Source organism: Salmo salar, chromosome ssa01, assembly GCF_905237065.1.
Source record: "Salmo salar chromosome ssa01, Ssal_v3.1, whole genome shotgun sequence".
NCBI classification, from domain to species: Eukaryota; Metazoa; Chordata; class Actinopteri; order Salmoniformes; family Salmonidae; genus Salmo; species Salmo salar.
In genome coordinates this window covers 131,329,474-131,351,260 of record NC_059442.1, presented here as the reverse complement: position 1 = coordinate 131,351,260, position 21,787 = coordinate 131,329,474, and the positions used below count along the sequence as shown (strand labels likewise).

General features: G+C 43.9%; 1 protein-coding gene across 3 annotated transcripts in view; it reads left to right on the top strand.

Moving 5' to 3' along the window:
• The window catches only part of rai14 (retinoic acid induced 14), a 44,801-nt gene extending 24,520 nt beyond the window's left edge, over positions 1-20,281 (top strand). For 2 of the 3 annotated variants that reach the window (XM_014129288.2, XM_045689204.1), the window contains 13 exons: positions 5,349-5,406; positions 6,267-6,337; positions 10,821-10,927; positions 11,217-11,404; positions 12,041-12,078; positions 12,810-12,896; positions 13,514-13,603; positions 13,788-13,937; positions 14,253-14,354; positions 14,543-16,078; positions 16,297-16,458; positions 17,490-17,555; positions 17,651-20,281. In XM_014129288.2, coding sequence (XP_013984763.1) covers positions 5,349-5,406; positions 6,267-6,337; positions 10,821-10,927; positions 11,217-11,404; positions 12,041-12,078; positions 12,810-12,896; positions 13,514-13,603; positions 13,788-13,937; positions 14,253-14,354; positions 14,543-16,078; positions 16,297-16,458; positions 17,490-17,555; positions 17,651-17,728 — 2,733 coding nt within the window. In that variant the 3' untranslated portion in view covers positions 17,729-20,281. The remainder of the gene's footprint in view (positions 1-5,348; positions 5,407-6,266; positions 6,338-10,820; positions 10,928-11,216; positions 11,405-12,040; positions 12,079-12,809; positions 12,897-13,513; positions 13,604-13,787; positions 13,938-14,252; positions 14,355-14,542; positions 16,079-16,296; positions 16,459-17,489; positions 17,556-17,650) is intronic. The other variant, XM_045689221.1, reaches the window with a different exon arrangement.
• The last annotated feature ends 1,506 nt before the right edge of the window (positions 20,282-21,787 follow it).

Sequence of the window (21,787 nt, the reverse complement as noted above, 5' to 3'; positions counted from 1 at the left end):
TCCTCGGTCTGTCCTAGTGCATCTGCTGACCTAACCCACGACCTCTCTATCCTTCACACAACTTTGATATGACCTCAGTTCAGCCGTGCATACGTCCACACAATAAACGTCTGTTAATGCATCTGCGGGAGCTTGTGGAAATCAACAAGTAACAGTGGATAGCTTGTTTAAGTCCTGTTGTAGTTCAGGGTTTTCTGCGTGCATGAACTGTTGTTAGTCAGTATCTTTAAACATGTCATAATTGTGTATGTAAAATGTGATTTTATGAAGCTGTCCGACTCAAGCCTACACCACAGTGTGCATACAAGATAATACTTGGCCATTAATCAGAATGGCTGACTTACTGTAATATGATCTGCGAGTCAGTGTTCATTTCGTCAACAATAACTATGATGAAAAATACTCTGCAAAACAACCTATTTTTCCTGACTAAAACTATGACAATAACGAGACTTGATGCCCTGGGAAGAAGCTATAACTATTACAAATTACTTTTCATTTTAGTCTTCAAAAATGTGATGAGAATTCCATGTCAGACTAATGGACATTTTTAATTTGACATGAAGATACTTTTCATCTGTTTTGTCCAATTCTAAGCATGCAGCAGAATATTTCATGCAATCCTCTCATTGGCAGAGTTGACATCTTTCAGTTGGGCGGTCTGATTGAACTGGTCTGCCCCGCTCTCCCACACAGCTCCCAAGCGGTCAATTCAGTCACACTATTGAACTGATGCAAAGCCAGCACACTTGACTTGTAACTAACCTCAACTAGAAACAATGTTTACTCTCTCTCTCTTACTTTAATGTAGGCTATTTTTGCCTTGATTACATCAGAAGCTCTATTTTCCCATGTGCTCTGTTTTTCTCTAATCTGTGTTGCCGCTCTTACACCATGGTCCGCAAATGCTATTTGAGTTAGCTTTTTTCCTATAGTGAAAAACAAATTATATTTGTTGAATATTAGGAGTGCAGTAATACTTCTGGCATTTTTGTAAAGCTCAAATTCTCCCATTTTCAAGGAAAACCATAGACCGCTGCGCCACTCAGGAGCCCATGATGGGGAGAAAATCTGAGCTGGAAATTGTTTAACCTGTAGCCAAGGCATTCGGAAAGTATTCAGACCCCTTGACTTTTTCAACATTTTGTTACGTTACAGCCTTATTCTAAAATGGATTAAATCGTTTTTTCCCCTCATCAATCTACATACAATACCCCATAATGACAAAGCGTTTTTAGAAATGTTTGCAAATTTACACAAGTATTCAGACCCTTTACTCAACCCTTTGTTGAAGCACCTTCGTCAGCGATTACAGCTTCAAATCTTCTTGGATATGATGCTACAAGCTTGGCACACCTGCATTTGTGGAGTTTTTCCCATTCTTCTCTGCAGATTCTCTCAAGCTCTGTCAGGTTGGATGGGGAGCGTCACTGCATAGCTTTTTTCAGGTCTCTCTAGGGATGTTTGATCGGGTTCAAGTCCGGGCTCTGGCTGGGGCACTCAAGGATATTCAGAGACTTGTGATGAAGCCACTCCTGCGTTGCCTTGGCTGTGTGCTTAGGGTCGTTGGCCTGTTGGAAGGGGAACCTTCGCCCCAGTCTGAGGTCCTGAGCGCTCTGGAGTAAGTTTTCATCAAGGATCTCTCTGTACTTTGCTCCGTTCATCTTTCCCTCGATCCTGACTAGTCTCCCAGTCCCTGCCGCTGAAAAACATCCCCACAGCATGATGCTGCCACCACCATGCTTCACCATGGGGATGGTGCCAGGTTTCCTCCAGACGTGAAGCTTGGCATTCAGGCCAAAGAGTTCAATCTTGGTTTCATCAGACCAGAGAATCTTGTTTCTCAGGGTCTTAGTCCTTTAGTTGCCTTTTGGCAAACTCCAAGCGGGCTGTCATGTGCCTTTTACTGAGGAGTGGCTTTCGCCTGGCCACTCTACCATAAAGGCCTGATTGGTGGAGTGCTGCAGAGATGCTTGTCCTTCTGGAAGGTTCTTCCATCTCCACAGAGGAACTCCGGAGCTCTGTCAGAGTGACCACTGGGTTCTTGGTCACCACCCTGACCAAGGCCCTTCTCCCCTGATTGCTCTGTTTTGGCCAGGCATCCAGCTCTAGGAAGAGTCTTGGTGGTTCCAAACTTGTTCAATTTAAGAATGATGGAGGCCACTGTGTTCTTGGGGACCTTCAATGCTGCAGGAACTTTTTGGTACCCTTCCCCACATCTGTTCCTCGATACAATTCCTTTAACCTTATGGCTTGGTTTCTGCTCTGACATGCACTGTCAACTTTGGGACCTTATATAGACAGGTATGTGTGCCTTTCCAAACCATGTCCAAGCAATTGAAATTAACACAGGTCGACTCCAATCAATTTGGAAACAGGATGCACCTGACCTCAATTTCGAGTCTCATAGCAAAGCGTCTGAATACTTATGTAAATAAGGTATTTCTGTTTTTTTAATTTATTATAAATTTGCAAAAAATTCTAAAAAGCTGTTTTATTGTGTGTAGATTGGGGATTTATTTTGTATTTTATCCATTTTAAAATAAGGCTGTAGCGTAACAAAATGGGGGGAGGGGGGGAGTCAAGGGGTCTGAATACTTTCCGAATGCACTGTATGATTAATTATGGCTGCCTTTGGTTACACTCTGCCACAATATCAATGTTGCCAGCTAAGATATATGAGGAGATAGCCTTGTCCAACTACACTTACTATCTGAATGTGCACATGATGGAAGTTGGAGGTAGCCTAAATATTAATTATTTAATAGAAGAAAAACATACACTGACTATTATGTGACTAAAATGGCTATGACTACAACTAGACTAAAAGAGTTTTAGTCGACTCATAACTGAAACTAACAATGGATGAAATGACTAAAATGTGACGAAGACTAAAACTAAATCTAAAATAGCTGCCAAAATGAACTCTGCTGTGAATATGTCTGTATGTACATCATCTACTTAATGCTAATATCAGTCCTTCTTATATATTTGTTTTGTAACCAGCTGAATTCAAGGCTTCAGTGCAGCAATTCTGTACTAAAGCTGTTTTTGTGATCGATACGCAGCCTATCAACAACTGAGGGAACTATTTTCAGTGGGTTCATTTTAAGTGTCTCTGTGAGATTGAGACCATTTTCTAAACAGTTGGGTAGGTGAAGTCAGATTTAATACATATCCTTCCCGCTCTCTGGTAATGCCTGTCACTTGAATGGCCAGCTAAGCCACTTGCCCATACAGATTGTCTTGACACACTGTCGGAAACCTGATGCAAAGGGCACTCCCATTAATTCCAAATGAAAATGTGTCTAAAAAATGGCTTACAACGGTGCCTAATGCTCTCCGGTTTAGTGTGGGACTGTCTGTCAAAGTGTGCACCTCTTTCACTCAGGGAGAGTGAGGTAGAGCTAGAGCGAGAGCTCCGTCACAAGGTTATGTGCCCCTCACTGAGCGCTCGGTAGAACTTTGTGGTCACAGGTTCACAATTTGACCTTTTTCGGCGATCTCAGCCAAGCAAGAAGGAAACAGCAGCCAACAGTGGGCTTACTGCACGTGCAACAACACACGCACGAGGGAACTTCTCATAAACACAACACTGTCACTGACCGTTTTCAAAATATACTGAACAAAAATATAAACACAACATGTAAAGTGTTGGTCCCATGTTTCACGAGCTGAAATAAAAGATCCCAGAAAATGTTTAAACGCACAAAAAGTATATTTCTCTCAAATTTTGTGCACAAATTTGTTACTGAGCATTTCTCCTTTGCCAAGATAATCCATCCACCTGACAGGTGTGGCATATCAAGAAGCTAAATTAAACAGCATGATCATTACACAGGTGCACCTTTTGCTGGGGATAATAAAAGGCCAATCTAAAATGTGCATGTTTGCCACACAACACAATACCACAGATGTCTCAAGTTTTGAAGGAGTGTGCAATTGGCATGCTGACTGCAGGAATGTCCACCAGAGCTGTTGCCAGAGAATTGAATGTTAATTTCTCTACCGTAAGCCGCCTCCAACTTTATTTTAGAAAATTTGGCAGTACCTCCAACTGGCCTCAGAACTGCAGACCACGTGTAACCACGCCAGTCCAGGATCTCCACATCCGGCTTCTTCACAAGTGGGATTGACTGAGAACAGCTGATGAAACTGAGTATTTCTGTCTTTAATAAAACCCCTTTTTTGTGGGGGGAAACTCATTCTGATTGGCTGGGCCTGGCTCCCCAGTGGCTGAGCTCCTGCCCAGTCATGTGAAATCCATAGATTAGGGTCTAATGAATGTATTTGAATTGACTGATTTCCTTATAACACACCTTTTATTATAGTCCTATTTTCAGACCATTTCTCTTTCAATCCCTTTCTCTGTAGCCTAAACCAAGCAGAAAATGCGTGTGCGACAAAACAACACACTCAACTTTAGTGTGCAAGAAATGTATACTGAAGCCAACATTTTACCCACCTTTTCGACAAGAACATATCCTCATACCTTTTTGTCATGTCAACCATCCATTCAAATAAAATCATTCCACGTGTCCGCTTGGCTTTTGTCTTCATAAACGTTCAGTATCTCTGTCTCCAAACTAGGCTAGAATTAGCTACCCCATAAGGTATGCGGATATTTTCTTATCTAAAACGTGGGTGAAATTTGCTTCAGTATATATTTCTCGAGTGCTTAAGTTTATGTGTGTTGTGTTGCTCATGGGACTCTGCTTGGTTTAGGCTAAAGAGAAAGCCATTGAAAGAAAGAAATGGCTTGTGACTATAGGACTATAATAAAAGGCGTGTTGGGTGATGTGGTAAAGACGGATGTATTTTGAAAACTGACGGTGACAGTGTTGTGTTTTATGAGGAGTTCTCTCATGCGTGTGTTGTTGCACGTGCAGTAAGCCCTCATGGGCTGCTGCTTGCTTGGCAGAGATCTCAGAAAAGGTCAAATTGTGAACCCGTGACCCAGATGTATCATATACAATGTTTATGTTGCATCGCACAATCGATTGGTCTTCCCAGATTTAGTATGTTTGCTGTGACGGAACGTACATTTTCTATCCCCATATATTTTCTGTATTCCATAAAGTTCTACCTAGCGCTCAGTGAGGGGCGCATAACCTTGTGACGTAGCTCTCGCTCTAGCTCTACCTCGCTCTACCTGAGTGAAAGAGGTGCACACTTTGACAGACAGTCCAACACTAAGCCGGAGAGCTTTAGGCGCTTGGACAAATTTCTGAAATTTGCCGTGGTTCCCCTTTTTAAGGCTAAGACCAATTTTTCAAGACAAACATAACAGTGATGGAAAAATAATATAGTAATATAGATGTTGACCTAAGCCTGTGTTTTCCCAACAGAGTAAATGTGTGTTGGATGCTCTGGACAGCTCAGGGAAGACAGCCCTTCATCACGCAGGTAAGACTTGGTTGGAAATAACTTGTATGCAGAAGGCCTCTATAATGCCTACATGAACGTATGACACTTTATGTCTATAGGACATCCCTAGGCATCAGCTCTGGGAAAATTGTAACTTAGGCATTGAAGATTCACACTGAAATGATGGTGTTCATCAGAAATTGATTGAGATCTATTTGTATTACTTGAGACCATCAAACCTAGGAGGATAAAATGGCTTGATGATTCCTCTTCTTAGGTGCAGAGCAGCAGATAGCCTATCCTCTAAGCACCTGATCTCAATTCCCCTCTTTCAGTCACGGTCCTGTACTCATCCATGACACCGTCCATCTCAATGCTGTACCTCAGCTCAAAGTCCTGCTGATGATTACAGAAGCGGCCGCGGCTATAAGACCAGACAATACCTCGGGTGTTTTCTTATGCAGTATATGACAGGAATGTTTCAGTGCCTGGGGTGAACCATACTTTACTAAAGAACATATACATTTAGAGAGGCTTCGGCCAGCAGAGGATGCTTTTATCTGGGGGCCGGGGTCTTGGATCAAAGACTACAGTAAAAAGAGTCATGTCAATTGCATAGTAAGAGACTCTACTGACAGGTTTTTTTTCTCCAGGGTTCCAACGTCCATCTATGGGTGACTGCAAGATAATTGCACCATGTTGGACACAGTAGGGTTCTATTCAGGGAGCAAGCTGCTATAGGAGGAGTCATGCCGGGGGCCTGTGGGAGAGCTTTGACACGGCTCTCAAAGTTAGTCAATAACCTGCCGTGGCGTTTTTGTATTCGTGCCGTTTATAACTCAATGGTAGGCAGGGCATTTTGGGCTTATCAATCCATGTATCTTATTTTTCTCCCTCAGCTGCCAGTGGAAGCGTTGGGATTGTCCAAACCTTATGTGAGCACAAGTGTCCGGTAAACATCAAAGACACGGTACGTATGCCATTCGATCAGATACAGTGCAGTTTTCTCATTCAAGTTGTTGTTTGTATCGTCTTCAACTAAAGAAATATCCAGGCCTGAAGTATTATTACTACCCTGTGTGTTGAGAGAAGGCTGTTCTGCATAAATGCTGCATGGAGTAGTCCCACTGTACTGGCTCTGCTGAGCCTCAAACAATGACAAGCAAATTAACATCCCCTGACTGTGTGTGTGTGTGTGTGTGTGTGTGTGTGTTGGGGGTTCGCTGTGTGTGAGAGGCATACATTGTGTATTTGTGTCATGGTAGCTGGGCTTGTGGTCTCCAATGGAGACATTTTACATGTCTGTGGTTTCTTTCAGCTCAGTGTTGTTTTTCCTCCTCCTCTTTGGGAGGCGTGATGCCACATCCCTGCTGTACAAGATGTCTCCCTCCCGCCAGATTCACTGACAAACCCACTCCCAGCACACACTCACCCTCATATAGAAATCCCTATGAACCTCTGATTCAACTCTGCCGTAGAGAAGCATACTCTTCCTTTAGTGAGGGTTTGAGTTACATCCGCTGTCCTCACACTTAATTGTTTGAAACGTTTCTCAAATCCTGCATTTCCTTGTACTTTTGCCAAGTCTATAATGCTGACATAGAGCATTTGTCATCAGCTGGCCCGCATGAGAGAAAGTGATACATAAAACAAGATAGGAATTACGATACTCTTTTTGTTAACAAATGAATCAATTTGGCACAATCAAAGACGTTCGCTTTTGATGGGGGAAGTATTAGAAAAAAGAGCTGTGCTGCAGTGTTAGATATCAACCCTCTCCAATCCAGCTGTGGCTTCTCCTCAACCCTCCGTCATCCTGAAATAGCACGCTGATACACTCCAAGGAACTGGGCGCCTTGGAGGGCCAGGGAGGGAGTCGCTTTCTCACCCCACTCAAACCCTGGTTGACACGTCTTCATTACTGTGAGCCTGTCATCCTGTCTGTATCCTCCAGATAATAAACACACAAGATAACTATGTTGTGTTTCTGTTAGAGAGCTATTGCGGCAATCAAAGTCTCTCTTAGACACAATCGCGGGTAATGGTGGAGTGCTATCCATCCGATCCAAATGGGCTTTGATGCCATCTGAACGGCGGTACTTTAGCTGTGTGTGGGCAGAGCCTGCTGTTCAGAAACAGTCGGGCGCGGGAGGCAGTCAGCTGCGGTATGCATCCTTGTTGAGAGGTTTTGTTAAGTTCACGGAGTATGACCTCACTAGGAGGTGATGGAGACAGTCATCAGCAGCGCACACGTCAAGCCAAAGTACCTCATTTGGCTGCATTTCACATTCAGTGGGATGAGCTGTTGCTAACGCCTGCTCTTACTCTGTGTTACTGTAGGTCAACACCACTATCGCCTAGGTTCACAGTGAAGGGTGAACCTGGATCCTGGTCTCTCTCACATCTGGATCTAATTCATCTTCTCTTCTAACAGAAAGGGCTGGGAAAAACATGCCAACTTGTTAATACTTGACGTGCCACATGCCTATATATCTTCTTTAAATACTGTAAATACTGCCAAAATGATGTAACAAAGAGAGAATTCCTGGGATTGGCGGTTTTTGAACATTCACAGTCGCGGAGGGGTGAATGTTTACCGTGTGGTTGGCTGTAATCCATGTTCATGTCAACACACCGATAAAACACACAGAGACAGAACTATGTCAATACCATTACAGGATGGTGATGAGGTACTTATTGTAGTCACGCAGGCCTCTCAAATGCAGGAGCGAATGGAGTAGAAATAAGGGAAACTGTAGCCAGTGGGACACATTATTGCTGTAACAATGTGGCTTTGCTAGGACCCTGGGCACTCCTTCATGGTTAACCCTCCCCATCTCTGTGTCGGGCCAGACTAGCCTTAGCCACAGCTTTCTGTGGTGCACCGTGCTGAGTGCTGAGATTACACATGGTTTTAATGTTAGATTGTTACATTAGCCTCCTGGGCCCTGGCAGCCAGCCTCTGCTCTGCTGGCCTAACCCACAGATGCCATACTGTAGCTTTATTTAGGCATGAGGATCAGTCCACGTATTTCTCATCCCCTTGTTTCCCCCCAGACTGTGAGTGGTATGAAAACATTCACACTCTGGAAAACATTCACACTCTGCGCCTGCCAGGGCTTTGTCTGCCAGAGATGAGGAAAGCAGGACTTTTGTCTTGTTCTGTTTTCAAGACCAAAGTTAGGCCTTTTAGCTGGTAAATACATGAAATAAGGCCCTTAGAAACCCACATAATAGCTTTGCCCTTTGTGGTGTGTGTTCGTTTTACACTAAGCAAGTCTGACACATTCCCAGTCAACTCTGACACATCTCTGAACCCCATTTACATTCCTCGTGTCAAATGGTGTATTTGTCACACCTACACTCAATGGCTAGTGTTCATTCCTCTTTCCTACCAAGGTTGATCTGTTCTCTCTTAATTTGAGCCAGTTTGCTACACCAGGAAAATAATCCTGTAGCAACAGGAAATGTGAATTATTATGTGGATTATAATAAATTGACATTTCTGTAGCGGTTGATACATTTTTGTAAGACAAAATCAAGTCAGAAGCCTTTTTAAACCTCAAATAGCCTACACGTTTTACATTTCATGCATTGCTGGAAAGTTCTCCTGCAACAGGATTATCAAATTAAGATCCTACACCTGTATAGACATACACACACTAACTAAAACTGTCCAGTATGGTCTGAAAAGATTCCCATGTTATTTACCAGAAATCACCCCAGTGACAAATAATATGGTCTAACTGTCCAGAGTGTGGGCTGAACGTTCGAATGTTAAACAGCTCGGAAGGTTCCATTTTATACACAAGAGAATTATCCAAGTTCATTCTTGGTGAATAAGAGCTGTCACTGTCAGTTTTCTCACACCTGGCTGTCAGGAGCCTCACCACCTTGACAGAGCTAGTAGTCAGCGTCTAGACAAGGTCTTGGAAATGTAAATATCACCAGAGAAATCACTCAACCTACTTGTTATTGTATGTGACGTGTATCTCTGGGGACAGTGTATTGTATGTTGCTAATGGTGAAATGCTTTTTAAACTGGCTCCTGGTTTTAGTGTATGGTACAAGTTAGAAGTAATTAAGTTACTACATCTGTACCTTCAAAATCAACTTCAAAGTATCTTAATTTGATCACCGCGTTGCAGGAGAATTTCCTGCTGATACATTTTTCACAAGGGAAAATCATAGTCAGAAATTTGCAGGAGAATTTCCTGCAACACAGGAAATAAAACATTTGTTGTGAATTCGAGGTTTTAAAGGGCTTCTAAAGTTTGTAATTTCCACTTGGAAATTTCTGACTTGATTGTCCCTTGTGAAAAATGTATCAACCGCTACAAAAATGTCCATGAATTATAAACCACATAATAATTCATATTTCCTTTTGTTGCAGGATTATTTACCTGCTGTAGGAGACTGGCTCAATCTAAGGTCCCACATCTGTATGAAGTTTAGAGTCAGCCATCAGTATTTCACTTTTTATGGTTGGTCCAGTATGTGTTTTCCGAGAGCTTGCAGGGATAATATGTGATTTTTGAGAAATGTTCCATCTACCAGTGAGACAGAAAGTGTGTAAATCCTCCTGATTGTGTTAAGAGTCGACGCCCAGTGCAGTGTGTGTAATGTCCTGTGAAGCAGACAGGCTGCGCATGTAGATATTGCCTGCCTCCGCTTTTGACGAGGTGTCAGTTTCCTAAACCTTATTATTAAGACAAGCCAAACCCTGGGAAAGAAAGGATATAAGGAAAGGAATCTAGAAAATATGTGGAACATATGTGGGTGGCTGGCTGTGTTGTGTACATTATTTGATAAGGAGGACTGGCTGTGCATGGGACGGAGAACGCTGTGTGTGGAGGGGTGTACGAAGGGGTCTGTGTGTGCGTGTGTATGTGAGAGAGAGAGAGAGGGGGTAGAGTAAAGTTTCTCTTTTTCCCTCTCTGAGCTGTGGGGGAGAATGGCTAACTCCGCATGCCAAAATAATATAATAAAAGGCCTATGCTCTGGTTTGTTTGAGTGGAGGTTGGAGCTATAAAGTCGTGCTTTTATTTTAGCGGGATGCTGAAGGATGTAGCCCAGCCTGTTACCACTCATCAAAGCGCCAATTGTCGTCTTAGGAATTGCATTGTGGTAATAGACTACATGAGCGAAACAGCTGTTTTTTCTCTGTGCTATGCGTCTGGTATGTTTTCATTGCAGCAGACCAAACAATGCTTCTAGTGTACAGCAGCCGAATATGTACTGTAGCGCTTACATTCCAATCACTTCTCCCACTTCTTCCTTTCCCGAGAAACAAGGTTGTGGATCCTTTAACAGTACAGTATGTGAACGTCGGTATGTCAATTTGGTACAGTAGGTGTGCTTCTGTGTTCACTCGCTATGATCAAGGCATCTGAACAGACCGTCTACACAGGATACTGTTACTGTGAGTGAACTATGATGTGTGGGTCCTGCAGGATGGCCTAAGCCCCCTGCTGCTGTCCGCCAGACACGCCCAGGCGGAGGTGTGCGGCAGCCTCCTGGACTGGGGAGCCGACGTCAACGCGTGTGATAAGAACGGCAGGTAGGGAGGACTCACCTGGCAGATCACACGTGCCTTCCACTTCATAACTTCATCTCATCATTACAGGGTTGTCTACAAGCACGTTACATTATAATGCCTTGATGGTGAGGATGATGATGATGATGGTGAAGATGATGATGGTGAGGATGATGGTACGGATGGTGAGAATGATGGTGAGGGTGATGATGCTGGTGAGGCTGATGGTGAGAAGGAGGATGATGACGTTAATGATGAGTATTGTGATGACGAGGACGACAATGACGATAGTATTTCTGACTGTGTGATACAGGACAGCGGTGATGCTGGCCAGTGAGAGCAGCAGTGTGTCTGTATTGGAGGTTCTGGTCCAGAGAGGAGCTGACCTCCAGGCTGTGGACTCTTTGGGTCACGACATCCTGCACTACGCCAAAATGTCTGGCAGCAGTGAAGTCAAGGCCGTCCTCACTGCGGCGCTGCACAAGGCCCACTCCGACTCAGGTGAGATAGATACTGTTTTCATTACTGGATCGTGCCTAGTGTGAGGCAGTTGACCAGAGACTCTAGCAGACTTCTTCAGGCTTAATTTCCCTTCAAATCTATTTGAGGTGTGTGGAAGTTATGAAATTCAAGCAGAGCGTTTCCCAACTCCAGTCCTCCAATGCCCTCAACAATACACATTTTTGTTGTAGCCCCGGACACCGTGCCAACTAGTCATCAAGCCCTCAGTGAGTTGAATCATATGTTTTTGTCCGGGGCTACATCACAAATGTGTGCTGTTGGGGGTACTGGAGGACTGGAGTTGGGAGTCACTGCTCTAGCAAACTCCTAAAGGCTTAATTGTTTTGAGGTGTATGGAAGTTATTAAATTCAAGATTTCAGATGTTAATAGCTGTTGGTTGTAACGTGAAGCATTGCGTAAATTTATAGAAAGAAATATGTTTTGACTAGACGAACATTGGGCTTTTCTTTCCTTTTCTCCATAATCTACCCAGATACATCACTGACCTCTTTGTGGTCAAGCTTTGAAATGCAACTTTTCAGTTTGCCTGTTATGCAGAATTGACCCAATACCGCCATCTTCAGGCTGTCCCTTGAATGTTTTATTTTTCTTCCCCCTTCTGTCCTCATTCACAGACACCCCGAAATCCCCAAAGTCCCCCAAAACTCCTCAGGTAAGTTACCGGTACTTCAGCTTCTGCAATCTTTCTATCTTCTTCCGAACTTCACAACTGCAACCAGTTGTCCTGCTCATTGACCCTACACACATTCACTTGATATGAACGTGATAAATCACACTTATTAGTCTAATCAGAAGGAATAATACACATTAAACAGTCAAAACCAACCTCTTGCCACAGTATCATCATTAAACAACCTAATCTAATCTTGAATGAGATTGATGGCTTTCTTTTTAAACCTTACGTTTTTTTTACATAATGAAACTCGTTTTGAAATGCACTTCAAGCAGCATGTATTTTATTTTTTTGTATTTCATTTAACCTTTATTTAACTAGGCAAGTCGGTTAAGAACAAATTCTTATTTACAATGACGGCCTACCAGGGGACCAGTGGGTTAACTGCCTTGTTCAGGGGTAGAACAACAGATTTTTACCTCGTCAGCTCGGGGATTCGATCCAGCAACCTTTCGGTTACTGGCCCAACGCTCTAACCACTAGGCTACCTGCCGCCCCAAAACAGGACCATGTATGAGCATGAATCTAACACCTTAGCTAAACGGAGCAATCTCCAAGCCCTTGCTACTCCTGGATAAATACCTTCTCTTTGATTACAAGTTCTCCAAATGTTTGATTCTTCTTTTTCACTAGCTAACCTTACTAAACACTGCGGGATCGTTCTTCTGTTTTTGTTCTTCTTTCTTCCCACTCCTTCACTCACACCTCAGCATGATCAAGTGGCTAGGTTATGTGGCGATCCAAGCACAACTCCCAAAAAACGAAAAGCACCTCCACCTCCCATAAGTCCTGTGCAGGTAAAGGCATGTCTCTCTCTATCAGTCAGTCTGCCTGTCAGTCAGTCTGCCTGTCTGTTTTCGGTCTGTTCATTTCCCGCCTGTGTGGCTATTTATGTGTCTGCTTCCCTTTTGATTGATCCTTAGCCCTGTTTGTGTCAGGTAACGCTTTACTTTTACTCTGAATGAAGTTCTTGAATGTTATAATATGTGTTTACCTCGTATGTGTCTGTTTGAATTCCCAGTAGTAATTACTGTGTCTATAGAGCAAAACACTTAAGAAATGTAATTCATATTTTATGTTTTCAAACTTTCTAGATGCCTAGTCCTTACTCTCTTGCATACATGACCCCAATTGAAACTCCAGTCTTCAGTAAAAGTTCTAATATGTGTTTACCTTTGTATCTGTTTGGATACCCAGTGTTGTCCTTAAATGTTTTGGACCCTCACCCTGCTTGTCTACTGCTTTCATTCAAGGCCTCTTTGTATTCAGTGCATTGGGATTGTTATTCTGTCTGTCTCAGTGTAATTGTATGTATTGACTATTGCTGAAGTACTGTAACTGAAATGTCTAGTTCCGGACGCAGGAGTAAACACTGAGAAATGTAATTCATGTTTTATGTTTCCAAACTTTCTAGATGTCTAGCCCCAACTCTCCCGCGTACATGACCCCAAATGAAACTCCGGTCTCCAGTAAAAGTTTTGGATCGAAAGTATTTAATTATAAGGTACATGCACTTACACTCAAGAATTTCTTAGAAGTCATTACAGGGCTCTCATTTAAAAGAACAGCTCTTTTCTCTAAAGTATCATCTTGGTTGTTGCCCGTCATGTTTTTGTTCTGTGTCGATATTTTTGTTTATGTTGGTCTTGCTCGCTGCTCGCTCTCTCTCGTCCCCCCCCCCCGCCCAGGAGGAGGAGTTGCAGAGCGTGTCTCTGAGGGAGGAGGTGGAGAAGCTACAGGGGGAGAAGTGCATGCTGCTGGAGACCATTGAGGATCTGAAGCAGATTGTGGACCAGACTGTGACTATGAGCCAGACGGAGCCAGGGCTGGGGCCCAAGGCGAGTTACAGCTACAGCGCAGGCCTTTAATATCACTTGCCTGCGCTGCTTTGATCCCAGGCCTCTAGCATTCTCTGTCCCCTTTCTATCTCTCTGGAACCCATTTATACAGCTGTGTTTTTAATGGCTGGGGATGTTCAGGTAGAGAATCCAGTCTGCTCCAGGGCACTGTCCTGCTGTAGCTCAAAACCTCACACTGTTGACTATATTACTACATGTACTAATGGAAGGTTATGGATGTCTCATGAGATGCCCCAAGAACTTAACATATTCCCTGGTAGTCCAAAGATTAACTGTATAATTGTGTTGATACAGGCAGAGGACTGTGGGAAGGTAGACTCAGCTCTAGTAGTGGCCCTACAAGCAAAGATTACTGCTCTGTCTCTGGAGAACCAGCAGTTAGCCCAGATACTCAAGGTAAGCTGTCAAACGAAACAACTCGTCATTCCAAGAGCGTCAATAGTAATGCTCTGTCAATAGTAATACCAGTGTTTTGTTTACTATAATTCGTCACTCTACATAAGAAATATCCATTAAGATCCTAATAATTGACTAAACCGTGTTTACTTATTTTTCCTCAATCTCATCTCTCCATCTCCCTCTAGAAGCGTCCGTCTCCCCAGGGAGGTGAGGGGGGCCATGAGGACTCGTCCCGTCCAGATAGTATGAACTCTAACGCCTCCTACCACACCACCCACGAGTCCCCCAGCGAGGCCCTGCTCCAGCCTCAGGGGACCGAGGAGGACATGTCTGAAGGATCCGCCCTGGAGCTCAGCAGCACCTCCCTGAGACAGGAGGAAGAAGAGGGTGAGGAGGGGGGGAAGGAGGGAGGCGAGGAGGAGATCAGGCTGCTGAGGGAGACCCTAGGGAGCATCCAGTCCAAACTACAGGAGACGCAGAAGGAGAACCGCACGCTCCATGCCAGGTTCATACCTGAGCAGGATGAGGAGACAGGAAGGAAGGGAAAGGTGCTGCTTGAGAGTCTAGCAGAGCTCCAGGCCAAGCTGACGGAGACACAGGAGAAACACCAGCAGGCCAGAGAGGAGGTGCTGGCCCTCAGGGCACAGATTGAAAGAGGAGGTGGTGGAGGAAGGGAATTGGCAGAGCAGGAGCTCCAGAGACTGAGAAGCTCTCTGGAGCAGGAAGTGAAAGACCTGAGGTCCCAGCTGGCCCAGTCAGGGCAGCAGAGGGAGAGGGATGTAGGCCGGATCAGGGAGCTGGAGGCCAGGCTGAAGGCAGCAGACCACAGCTCTGATCACGATAAGAGCTTGCTGGTGGACCGGTACAAGGAGGCACAGGAGGAAATCAGGATGCTGCAGGAGGCCCTGAGGGGGACGGTCCCTGTGGAGGCTGCAGCTAATGACTTTGAGGAGATGAAGGGTGAACTGGGGAGTGTGATTGATGGGCTGCAGCGCCGCCTGCTGGAGCTCTCCAAGTCCTACAGCGAGGCCAAGAGTGAACTGAGCTCCACCAGGAACCAGCTGGAGGAGACCCGGGCTGTCAAGCCTAAGCCTGGCAGCCCTGTATTCTCCCCAGTCAAAGAGCAGGACATGCTGAGGAGCAGAGTGGAGGAGCTGCAGGCATCGTTAGCCGACACACAGAGCAAGTACTCGGCCTCTCTGGAGGAGATCGCCCTCCTGAAGCAGGAGGCTGATGCTCTGGCCCAGGGGTCAGTGGCGTTAGCTGACCACACCCAGGTGGTGTCCTCTCTGGGCAGCGCCATCAAGGACCTGGAGGACCAGGCAGACGCTCTGAGACAGCAGCTGTCCCAGAGGGCCCTGCAGGTGGACGCCCTACAGAACAGACTGACCGTGGAGAAGGACCACACACCGGACGACTCTATATCACGGCTGGAGCACGAGCAGATGAGAGGGGGTCTGGAGACTGAGGTGGGCCACCTGACGCAGCTCCTCCAGGGGGCCCTGAGGAAGCAGGATGAGGTGGCTCTGGAGGCGGCTGCAGCGTGGCAGGAGCTGAAGGAGGGGAGGAGCAAGAGGGAGGCCCTGCAGGAGCTGGCAGTCAGCAGGGAGAAGGAGAACCACACTCTGAGCACCAAGCTCAGAGGGGCCCAGGATGCCATAGCTCAGCTGAAGAAGCTGGTGGAGGGACACGTCAGCTCAGAGAGAGAGAAGAATAAGAAGGTTTGTAAGTTACAGCTTTCTGTTGGTAGAGTGTTTAGTACAATGTTCTCCAGTAATGATATAGCAAATTTCCCTGGTTTGGCAAAGGATATACTTTGAGTTTAGAAAGCTATCCCTCTATTTTGCTTCCTCATTACGTTTTGTTTTGTTATGGCCATGATAGACAATCAGTTTCGTCTAAACCCTTGTATCGATCCCCCGCGTTGTTTGTGTCTCAGATTGATGACCTGACGAGAGAGGTGGGGAAGTTAAAGGATGCCTTAAACAGCCTATCCCAGCTGTCCTACAGCGCAGGCTCTGCTAAGAGACAGCAGACCCTGCAGCAGCAGCAGTTGGACAGCCTACAGCAGCAAGTTAAGCAGCTGCAGTACCAGCTAGGGGTGAGTCATACACCTTCACACTGTAGCTAATATGGCTCATTCAACCATGAATCAGTATACTACATTCACCCTCACTCCGATAGCATCAGAGAAGACAGGATACACTGTTTACACAAATCCCTTCGGCTAAGGACTTTCCTGGAACAACTGCCAGACAGTTGGAAGCGGAGTTGCGATGAATGATGTGCTGAAATGTTAAAATGAAGATCTCTGTACTGTCATGATTAGCCTCCGTGTTAGAGCCAAGAGATGTAATGGACTGATCCAGGGCATCCTCCTCTGGTCCAGGACATAATGAGACGCAGGAATGTGTGGGGCTGGGAGGCCAAACGGGATCCTCCTGTATCTCACCATCTGCTGCTGCTTATCACAGGCTGCACACGGCTTCTTACGCCTCGATCACAACGACGGCGTCGTTGCATTTTGGTACACCAGAAGTCCATTCCTTTCCAATGGAACGCTGAGTTTGCCTTGCAGCATGGCGTTGCAGAGGCAGTTGCAGAGGCAGTTGCAGAGGCAGTTGCAGAGGCAGTTGCAGAGGCAGTTGCAGAGGCAGTTGCAGAGGCAGTTGCAGTGCGTTCTGGGTGGTGTATACGTTGGCTTTATCGAACATATGCCTCAAACTGTATGTGTAGACGGCTCGACAGAAATGGTAGCAGAGGGCGAATGTTGAACTTTTGTTGCGCACATATCCAGATGATGCTGCGTACTATTTTTGCGCATTAACGCTGTCGGTGTGATCAAGGCGTTAGTCATTGACCAACCTGTTCCTCTGGATGTACTGTGCAAATCAGATGGCTCTGAGGAAGGACATTTGACATGTAGATGCTGATCTTTGAAGGACGTCTCCTGTAGTTTATGTTTTCTGTTTCTGTCACGGCTGAGTGCTTGCCTAAAATATGCAGTCTTTGGTTTATTGCTTATCTTTCATAATTCTGAGCAGTTTCATCATGGTTTTTATAGCTGATGTATGATATTCCACTAGCTAATTGGTTAACGCGCTAGCCTGTTTCTGCATCTCTTTACTATAGGAGTCAAAGAGGCAGCACCATGAGATAGTGTCCGTCTACAGGATGCATCTCCTATATGCCGTCCAGGTACGTTTTTATGCATACTGGGTACTCTGTGATTTCATATTAAATGGCGCAGGTGTGGTTTTAATGGTGTTACGTCATTGCTTTATTTCTCATAGGGTCAGATGGATGAGGACGTTCAGAAAGCCTTGAAGCAGATTCTGAGGATGTGCAAGATGCCAACAGAAGCCAAATGAAGTGTCTGAGATGGAGCAGCCTATCTATCTACTGCCAGTGCTGGAGAGGAGACAAGGAAACAACATCCTTACACGCTGGTCTCCTAACCTACATGGCCTGTCACACGTGTGCCGCATCCGTCCATCAAACACACACGTCCGTCAAAATCAAAGATAATGATTCTTTATTTGTCTACAAACTATTTCAGAGGGGAGCTACAATATGAAGACTCCTTGTCAATAGATTTGAATGGCATCCTATCTTTGAACTAGCAGTGTTAGTTTTGTATTGTTGTCACTTAGTTTTTAATTGTAGCACTGGTTTTCATGACATAATGATATAATCCAATTTTTGGGACCTCTGCATGCAATTTTTCCTAAATCAACCACATGCAAAATGCTTTTTCGGCACTTTTGTCAATATTTTCCTAATAGCATAAAACTTTTATGAAAACGAATAGTTTCAAATGTATGGAAGATTTTTCTAGATACATTTATGAAATGAAAACAAAGAAGTTTGGTAGTTGTATTTTTGAACAACCCTATTTGGGGGTTTTGTATGAATTCAGTATTTTGTGTGATAACCTAGGCCCTTTTCAGTGTCTGTGATCTGTGAATGCCAATTTTACCCAATTTGGGGGGTTTTGTCCTCATTTACACCATATTCCCTTGGAGGCTTTTTAAATCAATATGACTTAATGAACAGAATCGACCTTTTGAGTAATGTAACCCCCCATTGCTTCAACAATGATATTTATTGAGCAATTATCCAGTACTTGAAGGGTGAGGTGGTATCAGATCTCTGGGGAGTGTCTCTCTGAGGACAGAAAATACCCATGTGACTAATGCACTTTCATCATGCTGTACTCCCATTCAAACTCTATAATGCCTCAGCAGATTACCTGTCCCATCCGGGAAATCTTAGTTTGTGTCCCATGTGCCTGCTCTTTCTGTGTTGAAGCCTGACAGACTTGTCTTGATTCTTGATCTTCTTCCCTCGTTTTATAATATCATTATAGTGTAAGAACTGTAGCAGGTATTCATATTTTGTGTTTTTTTGAAGGGGGGGGGTGAAACAACCAACTATTTCAGTGTTGCTATACTGTATCTTGGTATGGCGGCATTTGAGTCTGTTGGACTGTTGAGCAAGTTGCTCAGCCTCATTCAATCCACTTCATCCACATACTGTACATGAGCAGTAGAGTAGGAATAGTATAGTAAAAAGTAAACACCATAAAACACGAAGTTCATTACTCATAAGTAGGGCTATAATCTCTGGTGGACAGATGCATGTAACATATAGCATCTGTCGACAGACTGGGATGCATTACTAACGAGGAACTTTGTTCTGGTAAACAGATTCTTCATCATTTGGACAAATCACGATTTTGAGCGCTCTCATTTTTCGGAAGGGGACATTCAGCCCATAGACTTGCCCAATACTGGCTGATTTTTTTTTCTGTTTGGGTGGAGACTTAGCTAGTCTTGTTCAAGAGGCCAGGGTTCCGGTCTAGAAGCACGATTTCGACTGCACCTACAGTCTTTCTTCGGTACTGCAGCTTAAATGATGCCCGGCCCAGAAAGACAATTCACATAGACGATACCATAGAGAAATTACATTTAAAAAGTCCAAAAAAAGACACTTAAGTCATCACCTTTGTGCACACACATCCATTGAATTATTTAAATAATTGTCGCTGGGGCAGATTCGTTTTATTTATTTTTCCATAGCCGAACATATAAAAATGTTCTATTCATCCAATGTCTCATGTTTTTGGATGACATGATGATGTCATCGCTAATCGCTCTGCTCCCTGTGTGCACTGAGTGCTAGTGAGTTGTGCTGAGTAAACCCGGATGCAACCCAAATATAGATGGTCCATGAATCGGCGTATGCAAACGTGAGTAGATTACGTTTAAAATAACTGTCGGACATTTTAGACACTTTCTCTAGTTCTTCTAGCTTAGTGGTCTCGTACACAGTGTACTCCCTTAGTGATCGCAGTGATGTGCAATTACATCAGACGTGATATGCAGGATGACCCCAGTTATGGATGATATACATAACCCGAACCTATACATACCACCACAGTGCTGTACTCTGTGGTTTTAGCATACATTTCTACTCTTTGGGCTCCTCACTGTGTTTACACAGGCAGCCCATTTCTGATCTTTTGCCCAATTATGGGCAAACTATCTGATCTGATTGGTCAAAAGACCAACATATCAGTATTGGGCTGCCTGTGTAAACACAGCCTAAATTATTTAGGATGATCCACTACAGCGGAGTAATAGAATATAATAGAACATGATGAAGACAGGAGTGAAGTTGTCCTTATATCCCAGGTCACTTGATGAGTTTCTCTAACAACTCCTGTTAATAAGGTAAAAAGAAGACTCCTCTCTGTGACAGAGGTTAATAAGCATTGCCTGAATGTTTTGAATTTAGAAAGGGATAAGGATGAGATGCCCCTTGTCTCCTGTTGTTTTTACAACAGTTTTTGTAATGGAAACTGATTTTGATGTTTGTTTGCCAGTTGTTTTTCACCCAATTCAATAAATTGTGAAGACCTCGCCTGTTGCCTTTTCCATAAATATGGCGTGTATTGATCCAATTGGCTGTCGGGATGATTGCTTTTTATTTCAACCCCTGCCAGAGAGCCCAAGGGCCCTAATCAATAATCAATTAGGATGACCGAGGGGATTCTGCCAAACAATAAAGAATGACTAGCTCTGATTTCAACACATACCACTTTTGGTGACGTAAAGCAGGTGGACATAATTTGTTCTCTGGAAAACGTACTTCTTTTTAGAAGTTGTAGAGCATTAGATGGATGTTGAAATGGTAAGCGGCTCAGGTTTCCCCAGGCATGGATGTCTGTGTTATATGTATAATGGCTATTAGATAAGGATTTATCTCTATTAGCCTGACAGCAGACTGCATTTACAGCCCTGATGACATTCTCCTTTTGTATACAGGGACCTGTTTCAAAGACTTTTGCCTGCCCTATCTCTGGTCATTATTCATGTCTGTTCCTCTCAGGCCTAGATTCAATCTGTAGCGCAGAAGGTCTGCACTATAGTGCGATTTGAAATTAAAAGGCATGTTCCCATGTTCGAGGAGACCGCTTTCAAGGTAAATGCTGCCATGGCCGTAACTAATTTGAAAAAATAAATGAATAATAAAAATATATATTTTGTACACAAAGAAAATCAATTATGGGTCAGCATCGAAAATTTTGCTCCCAGTGTTGATCAAAGCTCAGAACACTTATATTGTGTTTTATTATGTTTTCCTCCGTCCTCCGGATTTGCCTCCGGGGTAAGCCTTTTTAGCAGCACTTTCACCACGCTCTCAAACAGCCGAGGGCCTGAGACATGAAATTAACTACATTTTTCTTCATACATTTCCCCTTACAACCTAGAGAACTTAGGTTGTCATGGAAAATGTATGGAGTAAAAAGTACAATATTCTTGTTAGGAATATAGTGAAGTAAAAGTTGTCAAAAATATAAATAGTAAAATACAGATACCCCAAAAAACGACTTAAGTAGTACTTTAAACTATTTTTACTTAAGTACTTTACACCACGGTGTCTAAAATTGCCTTTTTGTCTGGCATCTCGCAAACATACTATGAGCAGAGCCGACCGCGAGCTGGGGTAGTTCGTTTCATGTCAAATCTAATCAGATTTTATTGGTCACATACACATGGTTAGCAGATGTTAATGCGAATGTAGCGAAATGCTTGTGCTTCTTGTTACGACAGTGCAGTAATATCTAACAAGTAATCTAACAAATTCACAGCGACTACCTTATACACACAAATGTAAAGGGATGAGTAAGAATATGTACATACAAATATATGGATGAGCGATGGCTGTGCGGCATAGGCAAAATGCAGTAGATGGTATAGAATACAGTATATACATATGAGATGAGATATGTAGACATTATTAAAGTGGCGTTATTTAAAGTGACTAGTGATACCTTTAAATCCGTTTATTAAAGTGGCCAGAGATTTGAGTCTATATTGGCAGCAGCCACTCTGTGTTAGTGATGGCTGTTTAACAGTCTGATG